General features: G+C 44.3%; 2 protein-coding genes and 1 non-coding gene across 3 annotated transcripts in view; 2 read left to right on the top strand and 1 right to left on the bottom strand.

Moving 5' to 3' along the window:
- Positions 1 to 5,726, top strand: part of LEMD1 (LEM domain containing 1) — a 34,294-nt gene extending 28,568 nt beyond the window's left edge. The window contains exons 2-3 of the mRNA XM_049770821.1: positions 608 to 709; positions 5,380 to 5,726. Of these exons, the coding sequence (XP_049626778.1) occupies positions 608 to 709; positions 5,380 to 5,477 (200 nt within the window). The 3' untranslated portion in view covers positions 5,478 to 5,726. The remainder of the gene's footprint in view (positions 1 to 607; positions 710 to 5,379) is intronic.
- Positions 1 to 12,909, top strand: part of KLHDC8A (kelch domain containing 8A) — a 120,104-nt gene that overhangs the window by 62,846 nt on the left and 44,349 nt on the right. The gene's annotated exons all lie outside the window — the stretch shown is intronic.
- On the bottom strand, positions 975 to 1,081 carry LOC126005619 (U6 spliceosomal RNA). Its single transcript, XR_007494663.1, has one exon. It is a non-coding gene; the product is annotated as a U6 spliceosomal RNA (small nuclear RNA).

Here is a 12,909-nt window from a genome sequence, read left to right as displayed (position 1 = left end):
TTGCTTTAATGACACCAGTGTTTTTCAGTTCCATTGTAAATGGTGTGTATAGTGTAAACCCTATTATAAGAGCATTAAAGACTTTTTTAAAGATGAAATCTAAATCAACTACAAACATGCCACTTGATTTTATTTTTCCAACTCCTCTCTTGTTCTTGTTTATTTGGTATGAAATCTTCTGTGTCTACATAGTTGCCATGATTTTGATTCTGTTTACATTATTTCCTATATGTATCAGGTATCCTATCCACTTTTTATAGCTTTTTTGTTTTGTTTTGGGGTCACACCCAGCAGTGCGTGTGACCTTCACTCATGTATCAGTGCAGGAAGTTGTTGTGTGACCTTCTCTCACGTATCAGTGCTCCTTGTGATGCTCCCTTGGTTGAGCTCCATAGTGTGGTACCCTTTGTATGATGTACCCTGATGTGGTGCTCCTGGGCACCTTGTGAGACACCCTGCTTGTAGGGCAAGTTTAAGAAGGTCGGTGCGGAGCAGGGGAGGAACAGCAGCGTTGTTGTCCTGCAGAGTAGTTACTTTAGGTCAGAGCAGCTCGAGCCCAATGAAGGCAGGATGTAAGGGTTCACCTGTATGCCTGTTGTGCCCCCAGATCTGCTCACACAGCCCCGTTACGGTATCCTGCCAGCGGCCTACCTGAGACCAGGGCTCCTGTTTGTCTCCACACGCCTGCCTCAGTATGTGCCTGCTCTGGGTTGAGTCTCACTGATCTTTCTTGAGCTCTGTCACTGTGGGCCAGCTTAGTCCATGATTCATCTTCCCCCAGAGTTTTGGGGGCATCTCTGGCCCCTAATTCCTTCCTCTAATGCCTGCTGCTGGGGGAAATTTCTTCAGTCCATCAATGCAGAAAGGTGCAAGGTAGGGGCAGATGTTGTGTCTGATTTAAAGAGAAATAATGTTCTAATGGTTTGATGAGGAGAAAAGAAAGGCAGTGCTGAGAATTTGTTTTTTTTTTTTTTGTAAATATGGAACGCTTCACATATTTGCGTGTCATCCTTGCGCAGGGGCCATGCTAATCTTCTCTGTATCGTTCCAATTTTTGTATATGTGCTGCCGAAGCGAGCACGGCAGTGCTGAGAATTTAAAAAAAAAATATCATCAGGGACAAGAGAGGTAGAACAGGGATGCAGGGGTCTCAAACTCAATTTACCTGGAGGCCGCAGGAGGCAAAGTTGGGGTGATCCTTGAGTGCAAAGTCAGTAGTAAGCCTTGAACATTGGGGGGTGTGACCCAAACAACTAAAACAAAACAAAACAAAAAAAGATTCCTCTAGGGCAAAGCCACAAAATGTTGTATATGGAGGGCTGCAAACGGCCCACGGGCTGCGAGTTTGAGACCCATGAATTAAGGTATTTGCTTTGCACAGGGCCAACCCAGGTTGAATCCATAGCACTGCCACAAAAACACTCAAGTTTGTCCTGGAGCTCTCCAGGTCGGGTGTGGTATGTGTCCCTTTGAGAATTCTCCCAGCAAATGACAGGGGCTTCACAAGGAAATTGATACAACTTGGGGTTAGTAAAATATGGAATGTGGCTTTTTTACTGAAGAAATATAGACCAGCTGAGTGATCTTAGTGGGAATAAGGAGAAAGAGGACTTCACACCGGAGGGAAATTATTTTCAGAAGCTCATCTGAGCAGAAAGGAATCCAGTGTAGGTGCTGGAACAGAGCCCTGTTAATAAGATGTGTGCCTTAGGAAAGTTACTTAATCTTTCTTAATTTTTTTCTCAATTTCTATTAAGCTTTTATTTTGAGGGGCATGCCTGTGGTGATCAGGGTTAAATCCTGGTACTGTGCTCTGTGATCATTTCTGGCAGTCTTGGGGGACCCTATGGAATGTCAGGGATAGAATCCAGTTAGGTGACATGCAAGACAAATGCCCCACATGCTGTATAGCTCCAGTCCCAAGTTACCTAATCTCTTTGTGCCATAAATTCATCATCTGTAAATGGAACAATAGACCTCCATGGGTCGTGGTGCTTGTTGACCAAAGAATGGTGGTCAGCAGAATCATCTGACTTCATCTCTCTTGTGGGCCCCAGCAGGATATTGCAGAAATGGGAAGGTTATACAACATAAATATTAAATATAAATGGACAGTGGAGTAGCTCACTGGTAGAACATTTACCTTTCATGTGAAAAGTCCTGTGTTCAACTTCCAGCACAGCCAAAGAAAAGAATAATAAATCTGGACAGATAATCCAGGAAAGTCAAACACAGTCCAAAGTCAAATAGTCCACAAATATTAATATTCTAGACATTATTGCTACTATTTATTAAATGCTTATTAGGTTCCAGGAGATGTTTCTATCACATTGCTCCTATTAAGTCATTTAATCTTCACATCTTTTGCAGAAAGGCAGCACATCAAAATAACTTGGGAGAAATTATTTGATAGGAAAGAAAATACAGCATTTTCAGGTTGGAGCAATAGTACAGCTAGTAGGGTGCTTTCTTTATATGCGGCTGGATCCCTAACATCCCATATGGTCTTGTGTGCACTGCCAGAAGTGACCCCTGAATGCAGAACCAGTAGTAGCCCCTTTACACTATTGGGTATGCCCCCGAATAAACAAAAGGGGGGAAGAAGAAGAAAGAAAAAGAAAGTAGTCCCACATCTAATCTCTCAGAAAACATTTTTTCCTGAATTATTTTTTTTTTTTTTTTTTTTTTGGTTTTTGGGCCACACCCTGTGATGCTCAGGGGTTACTCCTGGCTATGCGCTCAGAAGTTGCTCCTGGCTTCTTAGGGGACCATATGGGACGCCGGGGGATCGAACCGCGGTCCGTCCTAGGCTAGCGCAGGCAAGGCAGGCACCTTACCACCAGCGCCACCGCCCGGCCCCTTTTCCTGAATTATTTTTAATCCCTTCTCATAGACAACTATTCTTATACAATTTTGCATACTCATAAAGAGCTCCAAGTAAATAAAAGTGCAAATATGACAGCAAACTAGGGTGTTTTAAGAACTAGGGCGTATTTAAGAACAGAATTTGTTCTTGTGCATGCGCCCCTGTCTCTTGTTCAGCATGAATCCCCAAAGGACAGTCATACTCTAGGAAACATTTTTGCTGACTATTGAGAAAAGACAAACCTAAAGCTTGTGCTAATAAGCACTAAGCCGATAGATAGATGGGCCAGATAGGTAACACAGGAAGAGAGGATTGCCTTTCATGGGTGAATTCCTGGGCTGAATCCCTGGCACCACCAAAGAATAATAAAAAGGTAGATACTTTATAAACCAAAGATCTTTAGTAGTTCTCAAATTATATGATTTTTCTTAGATTTAAGAGCTGGCAAATTAGTACATGGAATAAGGTGTTTGCTTTTCATGTGGCCAACCCAGGTTTGATTTCTGGCACCAGATATGATTCCTGAGTTCATGCCAGGATTGATTTCTTAGTACAGTCATCCCTGAGCACTGCCAGGTGTGCCCTCTCACCCCTCATAATAAAATAAAGTTCTGTTTGACTGGGGAACAGTTCAAAGGCTGGAGCATATACCTGACCCCAGCTTGGATTCCAGTCACCATCCGCCTCCCAAGTATGGCTGGGTGTCCCCTTGGTGGCTTTCAGCACCCTTGGGAAGGCCCCCAAACAAAAAAAATATCATGAGACATTGGTGACCACAAATTCCTTTGTAAAATAAAAGTATAAAAATATCCACAAGATGGTGTGAGACAGCCCCAGCACCATGTTTCTAACCTCATAGGTGGACGGGTCTGATGAACAGGGTAGCGGTGGAAAAATAATACCAACCCAGTCAAAAGATTAATCAGAGCTAGTCTGTCATTTCCTCATGGCCTTTCTGCTTCATGGCCTCTCTCTGCCATGTTCTCTCTCTGCCTAGACCAAAGTTCTAACGCCTTTCTTTATTCAAACGAATTCCCCAAACCCCAGAAGGGAAAAGGTTTAATAATTCAGGTGGGCTTTTATATATCAAAAGAAGTTACCAGGGGCAGAAGTGATAGCGCAGCAGCGGTAAGGCATTTGCCTTGCACATGGCTGGACAGCTCTCCAGGCCAGGAGCAATTTCTGAGCGCATAGCCAGGAGTAAGTCCTGAGCATCACCAGGTATGGCCCAAAAACTAAAACAAAAATGACATTACCAGGAAGAGGAAGTAGAAGAAACACTTTTGTTTGGGGTCAATAGCTGGGTATTATCTTACACCTCTTAACGTTTTTTCTCTGCGCACTAGAGACTCAAGACATCCAGCATCATATTCAGAACCCTGAAGCCCAACTGCCAGGATCTGCAGCAGTTGAACAGAATCAGGTAAAGCTTGAGGATCATCTGTTACTGGGCAGGAGGGTGATTTCTTCAGGGGATGAGTCTAGGAAGAATCTATTGGGAAGCAAAGTGTAAAATCACCTAATCTCGAGGCTGCAGGGGCCCTGCACAGTCTCCCATTTAGGAAGGAGACAGACCAGATGGCTGAATGGGCTGCCAGAAGCTGGAGTGAGACCAGCACCCAGGGTTCTTGGTCTGCAATCACTTGGAGATGTTTATGCATTTCTATTTGTATCTTAAAAGATAAAATAAGCAGATAGTTCAGATGAAAGTTTAAGTCAGCTGAGGCTGGAGCGGTAGTATAAGGGGTAGGGTGCTTGTTTTGCATGTGACCAGCACCCCATATGGTTCCCTGAGAAAACCCGCCAGGTGTAAGTCCTAAGAATAAGTCCTGAACAACCTTAAGCATTGCCAGGTGTGGATCCGAAACAAAACAAAAAGTGTAAGACAGGAAATTTTATTGGTCAGAAAGCAATACCTTCTTAAATTAATTTTCAAGTTCCTTAACTTCTGAATAAATGTGGCAGGTTCTGCAGGAATAGTCGATTGAAAATATGAGGCTCACACTAAAAGATGTCAAGAAGTGCCTGCCCCTCTCCCCTTTTAAATGCAAAATAAGTAAATTGCAAAAGCTCTCCTCAACTCTAGAAGCCCTCTTCCCCCAAGCAACTTGTATACAAAGAATGTAGAGAGAGAAGAGGGCTTGTGGGTGTGTAGGGGTGTGTGGGGATGAAGGGTGTCCTGGCCATTTAAGTTGCTCTCCAAAGTAGGCCGAGTAACCCAGGAGTCCTTAAGTCAGGCCTTGTGTCAGCTTGGAAAGAAGTTGCACAAACATGTTACATTTGATTAATACATACTTTGGTGGATTTCAGAGACTGTGTTATCCCCATAGGCTTAAATGATAAAGGGTTGCTCCCTAAAATCCAGCATGGTTGCTTGAGGGGGTTAGAGGTTGTATATAAACCTAAGAACTGCTGTTTTCACAGATGTGCTGTAAAAAGGTTACTCAGGCAAAGCCAAGATGCAAGTGTCACAGACTGCACAGTAAGCAGGAAGTCTGATTGCTGGGAAGTAGATCCAATCCCGGTGGGCTTGCAGTTGGCTGTGTTTGGCATCTTCATCATTGTGGTCTTTGTCTACTTCACTGTGGAAAGGAAGTCATTCTTTGCTTAAGGGTTGCAGAAACAGAACAATCAGCATAGCTGTAAACTCTCCTCTCCTGGCAAGCAGAGGACCTTGCTGAAGTGGGAGGCTCAATGGTTCCAGCAGTCAGCAACCCAAGTGTGCCGCACAGGTGCGCCCAGACTGGTCAGGTGGAAAGAACAAAGGAGAACTGAAGCACCAGGTCAAAGAGTCTGATGGTAGGGAATGAATAAGTATACTTGCAGTGAGTATTAAAGGTATTCTCATGATGAAGGGGAAGCCTTGCCTCTGTTTTCTTTCTTGATATAATGGTGAGCCTTAGAGCAAGTTTCATTCAGGCTTCCCATAGCATCATCCTTTATGGCATAGGCCACAGAGGTAGGTCACAAGAGAAAAGCTTTGGAAACAACAAAGAACTGCCCAACACTAGAGGTCAGGAAGGAACAGTTTGTGTTTTGGTTGTTGATTTGGGGGGCATACCAGGCGGTGCTTATGGGTTACTCCTGGCTCTGCATTCAGAAATTACTCCTTGAAGGCTCAGACAACTTTATGGGATGCTGGGGATCTAACCCCGGTCAGATGCTTTCAAGGCAAACACCTGTCCACTATGCTATCACTCTGGCCCAGGAAAGGACAATTTGGAGCAAGACTGCACTTTAGAATTCTGCTGAGACCCCTAGTGGGTGCTGGACCCTATAGTCCAGCTGCTCTCATAACCTCTGAGAGGGGAGAGAGTAAACGGCACAGCTGAGTACTAAGGGGAAGAAATGCTACAGATCCACAGAAATTCTGTTACAGGAGGCAGGCACATTGTTTCTACTGTGGGGAGGAGGAGGAGGAGGAAGAAATTCTAGACAGTGGGAGTCTTCAGACCAGGGAAGATGTTGGGGAGTCAGTGAGAGTGCAGGGGCAGGGGAGGGAGGGGGCACATGCTTTGCATGCCTGCAGCTGGGGTTCAATCCCTGGCACTACCTGGTTCTGTGGGTACTAAGCCAAGAGAATTCCAAAAACATATGCCAAAAGTGCCAAGAAATTTATTCACTATATTTTTTAATAGCTTTATTGAAATACCATGGTTACAAACATGTTTGTAGTTCGGTTTCAGTCATAAAACGTATACCTCCCTTCCTTCCACCAATGCTCCCACTCTCCCTGTCTTCGAGACAGGCATTCTATTCCTCACACTTACTATTATTGTCATGATAGTTGTTGGTATAGTTATTTCTCTGACCACACTCATCAATCTTTGTGGTAAGTTTCATATTGTAGGCCTGTCCTTCCAACCCCCCTCTCTGTTGTCTCTGGGTATTATTACCCTACTGTCTTTTATTTTTCTTAAATCCCACAGATGAGTGAGACTATTCTGTGTCTATCTCTCTCCCTCTGACTCATTTCACTCAGCAAAAATAGTCTTCAGGTCCATCCATGTATAGGAAAATTTCATGACTTGATTTTCCCTGACAGCTACACAGTATTCCATTGTGTATATGTACCACAGTTTCTTTAACCACTCCTCTGTTGTCAGGCATCTGGGTTGTTTCCAGATTTTGGCTATTTTAAATAGAGCTGCAATGAACATAGGCATGCAGAGGGCATTTTTGCATTGTGTTTTACCTACTATTTTTATAGTAGTCAAAATGTAGGATCAACTTGAATCCAGAAACAAGAAAATAGTATAATAAATTTATGCCTTTTATAGATTGTACATAATTAGAAATATTAACAATGTCCTGGAGAGATAATATAGGGTTAAGATTCTAGCTTGCACTTGACTTACTCCACTTGGGACCCTGGTACCTCTATGGTTCCCAAGCACTTCCAATAATGACTCCTGAGCACAGAGTTCTGAGCACTATCAGGTATGGAAACAATAACAAAATAATAATAAAATTAATCTTAACGATGAATTTCTTAACAGATGACGGTTATTTAAAATGTTTGCTTTCTCAGTAGCAGAGTGATAGTACAGTGGGTAGGTGCTTGCCTTGCATGCAACTGACCTGGATTCAATTTGCAGCATCCCATATGGTTCCAGAGCCTGCCAGAAGTGATGATTGAGCACAGAGCCAGGAGTAATCCCTGAACACTGCTGAGTATGCCCCCCCCAAAAAAAGTATATAAAAAATAAAAATATTTCCCTTCTTTCCCTTTCTTGGTCTCTGCTATGTGGCCCTTTCTTTAAGTTCTTTATGACAACTAAATTAACAGAAAATGAATATGGCTTATAACTTACCTATTAAAATAGTTGGTAAATATTAGGGCCCGGAGAGATAGCACAGTGGTGTTTGCCTTGCAAGCAGCTGATGCAGGACCAAAGGTGGTTGGTTCAAATCCCGGTGTCCCATATGGTCCCCCGTGCCTGCCAGGAGCTATTTTCCAGACAGCCAGGAGTAACCCCTGAGCACCGCTGGGTGTGGCCAAAAAAAAAAAAAAAAGAAATAGTTGGTAAATATTAAATCATAGGTAAACTAAAATAGTTTAATTATTATTGTATATTTATAAAGTTGTATAATCATTACCACAGTTTTAATTTTTTTTTCATTACCCTAAAATGCCTTTGATTTAAAAAAGTTTTGTGGGGTTGAAATTAGAGCTTCACGGGGCCAGAGAAATAGCATTTGCCTTTCATGCAGAAGGTCATTGATTTGAATCCCAGCATTCCATAGGTCCCCTGAGCCTGCCAGGAGAAATTTCTGAATGTGGAGCCAGGAGTAACTCCTGAGCACTGCCGGGTGTGACCCAAAATAAAAAAAAATAAAAAAAAAAAAAAAAAAAAAAGAAAAGAAAAGAAATTAGGGCTTCATGTATGCAAAGAGTGCACTTTACTCATGGAGTTATACTCTCAGTACTAAAATGCTTTGTTATGGTAAATTTAAAAATACAAATTTGTGCAGTGTATTATTAAAAACTTTTAAGGGTGATTAGGAAAAACATGCAAAATGTAACAGTAAATCAGTGAGGAAACGAATTTTCTTTTCCTTATTTCTATATTTTCATATTTTCTAAGATTTATATATGCAAATGTGTATCAATTTGCTAATGAAAGAAAATAACTTTGAATTAAAAATTCTATGATATAGCATGAGTGGAAGAATGGAACACAAAGTGAACTTAGCCATTGACTTAAAAATCTCACTCATGGGCCCGGAGAGATAGCACAGCAGCGTTTGTCTTGCAAGCAGCCGATCCAGGACCAAAGGTGGTTGGTTTGAATCCTGGTGTCCCGTATGGTCCCCGTGCCTGCCAGGAGCTATTTCTGAGCAGACAGCCAGGAGTAACCCCTGAGCACCACCGGGTGTGGCCCAAAAAAAAAAAATCTTACCCATGGTAAAGGAGAGAGATATGGGATACATGCCGGGAAAGGGGTGAAGGGAGGACAACACTGGTTGTGGGAATGCCCCTCATTCATAGTCACTATGTACCATAAATCTGTGAAAGATTTGTAATGCACTTTGGTCACAATAAAAATTTACTTAAAAAGAAATCTCACCCATGGACTAGGGAACCAATCAAAACAGGTAACGTGGGATATCTGGAGTGGGTGATGGCAGCAGATACAAGGAAGCCTAGCTATATCCCCTTTAAACTCTTCCATCCTCCAGGCTGAGCCTAGGGATCTCACCCACTAGAATGTGCCAGTAGGCTGGAGAGTAAGGAAAATAGGATCAAGATATCAGGGAAACATTGGGTTATAGTTTGGGAAAAAACCCAGGATACAATTTTATACTGGAAGATTTCAGACTAGGAAAGTGAACACTAGACAGAGAGTGACACATGGGACAAGACCATACACAGAACGTGAACACAGAATTCAGTATCCCTGGAACAAGATGAGTGAGTCATACACAAGTAATAGGAGACATTTGCGGAGGAATCCAGACCCATCTACTTAAACTGTACAATAAACTCTTAACTTAATTTTCCGAGTTTTGCATGTGAATCTTTCATACAATTCTCAAGACCTTACTGTTATAGAAAAATATACTTTCATGTTAACTTATATATTATTTACAGTTCGGTTACAATAAACAAAACTAGTAAGATCACAATATTAAATAGGAGTTGCTTTTTATTTTATACAAAGAAATCTGCAGCTTAATTCATATATCAAAAGTAACCAGATGTAATATGATTCTGATTCAAATAGACCAACTGTGAGAAAAAGCATGGTCTAGAAAATTTGAAACTAAGATAATCAATGATGTTAAGAGATGCTGCAACTGGGGCTGAAGAGATTGTATTGTATAGTGGGTAGGGCACTTGCCTTGCATGCAGTCTACCTAGGTATGATCCCCCACATCCAGTATTGGTCTCCCAAGCCTGACAAGCAGAATTCCTGAGTGTACTGTCATGTGTAACAGAAAAAGAGAAGAGAGGAGAGGGGAGGGGAGGGGAGGAGAGGGGAGGAGAGGGAGAGGGGAGGGGAGGAGAGGGAGAGGGGAGGGGAGGGGAGGGGAGGGGAGGGGAGGGAAGGGGAGGAGAGGGGAGGGGAGGGGAGGGGAGGGAAGGGGAGGAGAGGGGAGGGGAGGAGAGGGGAGGAGAGGGGAGGGGAGAGGGGAGGGGAGGGGAGAGGGGAGGGAGAGAGGAGAGAGGGAGAGGGAGAGAGAGAGGGAGAGAGGGGAGGGGAGGGAGAGGAGAGGGAGAGAGGGGAGAGAGGGGAGAGAGAGAGGGGAGAGAGAGGAGAGGGAGAGGAGAGGGAGAGGAGGGAGGGGGGGAGGGAGAGAGGAGAGAGAGGGAGAGAGGGAGAGGGGAGGGGAGGGAGAGGAGAGGGAGAGAGAGAGGGGAGAGAGAGAGGGGAGAGAGGGGAGAGAGGAGAGGGAGAGGAGAGGGAGAGAAGGGAGAGAGAGAGAGAGAGAGAGAGAGAGAGAGAGAGAGAGAGAGAGAGAGAGAGAGAAGAAAAAGAGAGATACTTTGTTGGGTACTGTTTATACCTTGATTGATTATCCATGGATTCTCAAAGAGCTCCCAGAATGAGAAATTGATTCCCATTCTCCTATCCCCTTGAGGGGGAGGAGATCTTGATAATATTTATCCATAGCAAATAATCCACACAGACAGGAGGGTAAAGGGGCAAGAAGGTCGAGTGCAGAGTCCTTTGTTGGCCTACTACCAGCGCCAAAAAACACCTGGAGCCAGCTAGTGAACTTTACCAAAAGACCCGGAGCGCCTCGCTCCCAAACTATTTATTAGGCTCTCCACAGCGCCCCCATCTGGAAGGTAGAAGGTGGGACAACAGGCAGAGATAATCTTATGGAAATGCTTTCGTATATAGCAATACTCTGAGCAGCAGCTGCTGCTACTCTGTGATGATGAGTAAAAGAAACACAAGAGCAGAATCATCACATGCTCTCTTGGAGCCACTACCTGTGTTCTCAGCTCAGGCCAACTTCAGTTAGATCTCCCCTGAACCACATGGCCCTTCAGTACTGCTAGGAGCATTCCCCAAGCACAGAGCAGGGAGTATTCCCTGAGCACCACTGGGTTTGACTAAAAGAAAATAAATTCAGTAGAGCTAGAGAGACAGTGTGGCAGGCTAAGCACTTGATTTGCAAGCCAGAGGTCTCTGCTTAACACTCAGCACAGCACAGGCCCCTAAGCAGCACGGGAGTGCCAAAAAATAAAAATAAAAAATAGAATTAATCAGGTTTCTTCTATCCCTTGCTTTTTTGTTACAGTCGTAATAGGAGCCACTCCTGGCTGAGTTTATTTTGATGTGCTTCATTTTGCCATTCAATCATTAACTCTTTAGTTTCAGGCACCGGAATGAGATTATCTTGATGAATGTCCTCTGATTCCAGGTACCCACTCTGTTGATCGCACTGCTTGTAGAAAGTCTAGCAGACAGCAGTGAGGGCAGATGGCTCCTGCCTGAAATCTGCATTTTAACCTATGCAGAGTCATCTGGAGAAGCTTAGCTGGAACCTCTTCACAACAGATGCCTGTGGCAGGGTCTAGCTTAAGCCTAAACTAGGATGATTCTGAGTCAGTGCACTAGGACCACCTATCTCTGGGGGGAAAAAGGCCAACAACTTGACACCTGGCAAATGTTGGAGGGTCACTCTTTGTGGTGCTCTGGAATTCCTGAGGTGGCAGGGACCATACCCAGGATCTTGCATATAAAGCAAACACTCCAATCCTCTGAGCCAGTTCTCCAGCCATGAAAATATTGTCTGGAGAGCATACAAGTTTAATCCCATTCATTGATCCCAAATGATTGAAACATGCGTCAGCACCTACTGTGTTTCTCTCAATAGAATAACAAAGTTGGTGTCAGACACCCCAACTCTCAGGAGGGTACGTCTATGAGCAATGGGCTGACATGTATGGGAATGGCTCCATGGAGCTGGCCGGAGGTGCTGGTGATGCACAGAAAGGCCACTTTCTCACACCAGGTGTGGACCTGGGCATTTTCCTAGAGAAAATGGATTCATACCTGAGTCCAGAAGAATGAGGAGAACTCAGACAAAAGGAAAGCAAAGAATGTATAGCTGAAAGTAAGTTTTCAGCCAAGGAGACATATTTAGAGACCAGAGTGTTAGAGAGCTCTGGTTTGCAGAACCGCAAAAGCTGTAAGGGAGGAGGCTGGTGTCCAGAGAGATGCCTGGCACATGGCCAACCTCAGTTCAATCCCCAGCTCTGCATGGTGCCCTGAGCACTGCCAGAAGTGACCCCCAAGCATAGAACCAGGAAGGAGTAGCTGCCAAGAGCCACCATCTGTGGATCAGCCCCAGTCCCCCAGAAGAGAAAGCGGGATCAGATTATGGAGAGAGATCATGCTAAGGAGTTTGAATTTGAATCTTGAGGACTCCTAAGATCTAATAGTTCCCACCTGTCTCATAGTGCTTCAAGGTTGTTTCTACAGCTTCCATTGTTTGAACAATTGCTGGAGACCAAGGCTTCCAATAAGGCATCAAATTGAGACACACTGGATACAAGGAATCTTTGCAGGTGGGGACTGAGAGTGGCAGGCGAGGGCAGCTTGGTCCTGGGGGAGGGAGCACTCCTGGGTTGTGTGCCTTGATGTGCACTTGATATGCACAGGAGTGAGGCAGGGAGCAGAGATGCTGCTGGAGGCTGAGACAGTATTGGGGAGCAGTCCTTGGACACCTCTGCTGAAGTCCAGGGAGAGAAAAGCAGTTGCTGCAAAGTAGCTACAAATGTCAAGGGTTGGGGGTGAAGGGGTGGCTCAGCAGTAAAGTATATGCCTTACTCAGCGGTTCTTAGATGTGTGAGATCTGGCTTCAGAGCCCCGAAGAACAGCATGAGGCTTGGAGCATCTTCCTTGCTCCTGTATGTCAGGAGTTTCAGTTCTCAGTGCCCCACATGTGTGAGGCACAAACATGGCAGCTCTACTGTTGAACCTTCTACTATTGGACACTGTATCTGAGGTGCCCAGCGTGGCAGGTGATTTCTGGCTGCACCACAGCTAGGTGTGTTCAAGCACCACTAAAAGGGGAAGGAA

This window comes from Suncus etruscus, chromosome 3, assembly GCF_024139225.1.
Source record: "Suncus etruscus isolate mSunEtr1 chromosome 3, mSunEtr1.pri.cur, whole genome shotgun sequence".
Lineage (NCBI taxonomy): Eukaryota > Metazoa > Chordata > Mammalia > Eulipotyphla > Soricidae > Suncus > Suncus etruscus.
Note: the sequence above shows the minus strand (reverse complement) of the source record. Positions and strands in the feature narration are given on the sequence as shown.